Here is a 5,000-nt window from a genome sequence, read left to right as displayed (position 1 = left end):
GCCCGAGGACACTTTGACAAAGGACAGCAGGGCCAGGGATTGAACTACCTTCTGACCGCTCTACCACTGATCCATAAGCCGTTCCCCCAAAAGACTGGTGTTGCAATTAAGTTCTTAAGAAAATGTCTAGTTTTCAATGGAAAATTGTTAGCAGATTTTCTTACTGCCACTTTCAATCAGCATTATGAAGTCGGAAACCACACCGCAACTTTTTTCTTTCTTTTTTTTGTGGCTTTCTTTGATAAGAATCAAGGTGTTCTTTTAGTGCCTGAGTTCATTGTGTTGCTGCTCATTAAAGCAGTTTTTCTTCAGTATATTCCAGACAGCACGAGCACAGATATCAGTCCATTAATGGTAGACGGTCCAGACTGAGGTAGCAGCATGTGAGCTATAACATCAAAGTCCAGCCGACTCTCCTTTCACCTTTGCACAGATGGCAGCTTTCTCAGTCACTGGGCTGTGTTTTTCTTTCAGACCAGAGGAGATTTTGGGGGTTATTTGGTCTGGTATTCCCACCCACCTCTTGTTCTCATTCCTGCTCACGCAATGAAGCAGAACACAGGCGATATGTCAGGGAGTAAAGCTTTGTCTGGCTGCCAGAAACATCTACCCAAATATTTACATCTCCTATTACTGTTTATACATCACCAGTGTGGATCTCCAGATCTGCTACTTGTTTTCGGAGAACATCCACTTTCCCAATCTTCCCTTATTCCGGAGAAGGTTAAAAAAAAAAAAAAAAACTTTCTCTTTCTGTTTGTATTCTAGAGCAAAGTTGATTTAATAACGCCTATTAATTCTCTGCTTATCTGGGAACAGCATTGACATTTACGAGGATGATTAACTCTAGTGTCAGTGACGTAAACAACCACTGTCACGCACGTACAGAGAACCACACAGATAGAAATCCCAGTCACACGTGTACACACTCACTTCGCAGCATCACCCTGCCAAACACCGTGTGGTCCCGGTCCAGCGTGCTGCAGTTCCAGCGGTGGTGTCTGAACTGGTGCTGGCACTCTTTGATCCACTCTTTGGCTCCCTCACCGATGGACTGCATCAGGTCCGGGTGCCGCTGGCACAGCTGCCGCTGCTTATTCACCAGGCCGGGAATGTTATCGCAGATCACCCGAGCACCCAGCGCTCCGATGTACCTGCAAACACAGTGTCGGTCGTGATAACTTAAAGTGGGCACCCTACCAATTTTACGCAATTTTAATGCGGGCCTACATTGTGACCTGTGTAATGTGGTACGGTGTATTGTCTTCTGTGGCTCTGGGGGAGCTGTGTCAAGTCTCATGATGATGTCATAATGATGTCATCAGGGGTATCTCAGCTTGCTCTTATGTGACAGAATGGGATTTGGGAGTTTTCACTCATTACTGCTAGATGATTACTTTTTGTTCATGCCAATAAATAGCTTAAATTAGCTACATGTACTTTTGCTGTGTTATGTAATTTGTACAAACAAACTTTATCTTATTAAATAGCTTAATAAATTGTGTTAATATTTGATTTTACTTTCATCTGTCAGCGATGGTGGTTTTTACAGCCATTTTGCCACTGGTCTGTTGACTTTTTTTCTCGTTCTAATGATCAAGTGGGAAGCCCTGGAAATCCAGAGTTCTCGCGAGAGCACAATTTGAATTTGCATAGTGAGTTACTCTGGCATTGAGTAATGCAGCTCATTAACTATACCCTTGTAGCCGAGCTGCACCAATCATATCGGTGTATCTGATATAGGTGGGCCAGAAGTGAGCTAAACCTTAATAACCCTTAATCCTTTCGGATTTGAGTTTGGATTTTGAGGCTACAAATTGGAGATATTGAATCAGTTTATTATAAAAAAATAAATAATTTAAAATCCCGATATCTTCAAATTCTTGGTTGGGACCAGTTCCTTGTCCCGACCAAAAAATAGTCAGGACCATAACCCTCCTATCCCCAAACCCACTGTAAAGCATCAGTTTCACTTTTATACACTACAAAAAAAATGTAAATGGACTGCATTTATCTAGCTCTTTCCTAGTCTTACCTAGTCTAACTTGAACTTAAAGTCTTAACGAGTCCTCAGACGCTTTTACAGTACAGGCACTATTCTCACACACACACATGCATACACTGTTGGTTGAGGTTGCCATACAAGATAATCAGATAAACGTTTATACACATTAACACACTGATGGTACAGCATCAGGAGGAATTTGGGGGTTCAGTGTCTTCCGATTGAGACGACCGGTCTACCACCTGAGCCACAGCAGTGTCATACAAGATGCAATGTGTTGAAGATCCAGAAGATGATAGGAGGGCAGATTTAGTTATTTTTGGACAGAGCCAGGCTAGCTGGTTCCAGTCTTTTATCCTAAGTTTGTTAGCCGGCTGATGTTTAGAGCTTCATATTTGGTATACGGATATAAGCGCCAAATCGATCTTGTCACCAAACTCAATTCTCAAACGGATTTCCCAAATTGTCAAACTTTTCCCTTTTTATCGAGATTATCGATTGGACTCTCGGTTATACTAGCGTGTCTATTTTTCTCCACATCCATACCCCTACTTAAGACTCACATATTCAGGAACGTCGAAGAGATTATTAAATTCCTCACGTTCAGTGAGAAACACCTCTTTCCCTGTGACAGGCCTTTGCTTCCTGCTCTTTTCAGACATAATCCCTTTCTTTTGTAGCGACTCCTAAAAAGGCGGATCACATGCTGGTGGTATTGTGACACTGGGGGGGCCTCTTATCAACAGGACATGGGGACAGTCATCTACAGTGCAAGTGACCACTCAGGCCTTTCCCTCCCTGCCTCACAGATCAACCATATGCAGACGCAGGCCCCCCCCCACCCCACCCTCTCCTCCCTCCCTCTCTAAGCCTGCACGCTCCACTCTCCATCCGGATATCATTATAGTCCCTAATCGCAGCCACAGTTGTGTCGCCTGGCCTTCGAGACAGAAACGGACGTAGCAGGCAGTTTCCACTCCCGTTATGGCTGTCCCAGTCCTGTTCTAACTGCCACTATCTGCCTGAGCAGTAAAGCAGAGCAGAAGCACTACTTGTGTTTATTGTGTGTCGTACATACTGGCTGTGCCAAAAGACCCCGGACTGTCTCCAAGAGGACACACACATAGAAATAGAGAGGGAAGAGGGGGGTCCTGTGCAGCAAGACACATGGAACTCATCTAAATTATTGCAATAGTTAAAAATAGGCCCTAACAATGCAAAGCAGGATTAAATACATATTCATCATCTGGACACAAAGCTTCCAAGCCTCTCCTGTTCTGTGCCTGTCTCTCCTTCTCTGGAATTTGTCAGTAATTGAATCCCAGGTTGTTGTTTTTTCTCACAATGTATTTGCATAAGACACAAATGGAATTACACTATGGAAAATAGGACAGCATATACTTTTAGCTCTCTTGGGAAATTATCATAACATCATTTACAAAGAGTGCATTTACAATCCAAATCCATCCGTAAAGCTGAAGCTAATTGGTATGGGGTGCAGACTCATAATTAATATGAATTATGGGTCTGCACCCCTTACCAATTAGGATAGATAGATAGATAGATAGATAGATAGATAGATAGATAGATAGATAGATAGATAGATAGATAGATAGATAGATAGATCACATGAGAACAGCTATTTCAGGTGGGTGGGATAAGGTGAACAGGGTGGGGGGGCTGACTTTTTGCCTCCTCTGAGCGTTTAAAACCTCAAGAGAAATCATCAAGGGGCATTTATTCACGCGCCTGCGCCTGCACCTGCCACTTGCTCTGGGCAAGATGGATGGATAGGGGTGATTCCCGCCCCCCCCAACCCCCCAACACCATTAATCTTTATAAACACATGACACACATTACTGTGCTGAACATTTCACTTTGCATTGATGTTTTAATTATTGTTAACTTTTACATCAGCAACGAAAAATTCCCATGCAGATGAAAGTGTTCCAATTTGTACCTTTTTATGTTAGACTAGCACAGTTTAAGTTCATTTTTGTTGGTTTGTTGGCAATAAATCAAGTAAATGCCTTTTATCAAGATTATGTTTTAGATCATGTTTGTCATATAAGCTGAAGAAAGTTGGGTACCCCTTTTTTGCCTTTTTTTCACGGGAGCATTTTCCATCTTATACCTGACATAGGAAAACTAAGAGCAAATGGTTAAGACTAGACATTTAGATTTAGACTTTTTTTCTAAGCTTGCATTCATAACTTCACTTTGGCTATTAGTTTTAGGGATGTAGCCTATATAGGCTATGCTATCAGCTGTTATTAAAACTGATCTAAATGATCAGATCAGAAAAGGCACTCTGCACTCACCACCACGATGAATCCACTCTTGGTGTGAAAATGAGCAGGAGCAAAATAAAAATGAAATACATTTTAGAGATGGGTTTGGAGTGATGTTTGATTTTTGACCCATGTCTGATCCCCATAGCCCTGCTGCTGTCTGATAAACTGCGAGATTTCATCAGACACAACATGTTTCTTCCCTTCATGTGTTGGCAAAAGCTGCACAATCCGGTGTGAAAGTCCTTGGCGACTGTCTGCCGTCCATCATCGGAGAACTTAAAGAGCTTCACATGGAGGAAAAGTGCTTTTTAAACTCCACACCGGTTAATATTTAATAATGTCACAGAGATTTCCTGACAGTACATCCATAATCTTCATTGGCATCGGAGGTTGTAATGAATGTGTTGGCAGAATAAGTCCTGCGTCTTAGATGTCTCTCAACGCCTTTTATTAGCGATGCATTCACCTTTCCTCCTCAGTTGTTGCGCGCTGAATTAAATATCACTACAGCTGGTCCTAAAGCACACAGTCCGATGCTGGAACACAGTAGCGAAAGCAAGAAAAGTCGCTTGAATCAGATACGAGTCAAAGAGTGGAGTAGAAGAACAGTTACCGAGGATGGGACAGACATTGCGCGCACCTTTCCTCCTGTAGCCGGGAATGAAGATGCGCACCGCCGCGCTCCGCTCCGGTGCGTCAGC

At 42.8% G+C, this 5,000-nt stretch overlaps 1 protein-coding gene across 1 annotated transcript in view; it reads right to left on the bottom strand.

Annotated features, from left to right (window-relative positions):
* Positions 1-4,999, bottom strand: part of LOC116687943 (protein Wnt-2b-A) — an 11,887-nt gene extending 6,888 nt beyond the window's left edge. The window contains exons 1-2 of the mRNA XM_032513688.1: positions 4,327-4,999; positions 934-1,154 (exon numbers count right to left, since the gene is read on the bottom strand). Of these exons, the coding sequence (XP_032369579.1) occupies positions 934-1,154; positions 4,327-4,505 (400 nt within the window). The 5' untranslated portion in view covers positions 4,506-4,999. The remainder of the gene's footprint in view (positions 1-933; positions 1,155-4,326) is intronic.
* Between the last annotated feature and the right edge of the window lies 1 nt (position 5,000).

The sequence above is a fragment of the Etheostoma spectabile genome, chromosome 4 (genome assembly GCF_008692095.1).
Source record: "Etheostoma spectabile isolate EspeVRDwgs_2016 chromosome 4, UIUC_Espe_1.0, whole genome shotgun sequence".
Lineage (NCBI taxonomy): Eukaryota > Metazoa > Chordata > Actinopteri > Perciformes > Percidae > Etheostoma > Etheostoma spectabile.
This window is presented reverse-complemented; position numbering and strand designations above follow the sequence as displayed.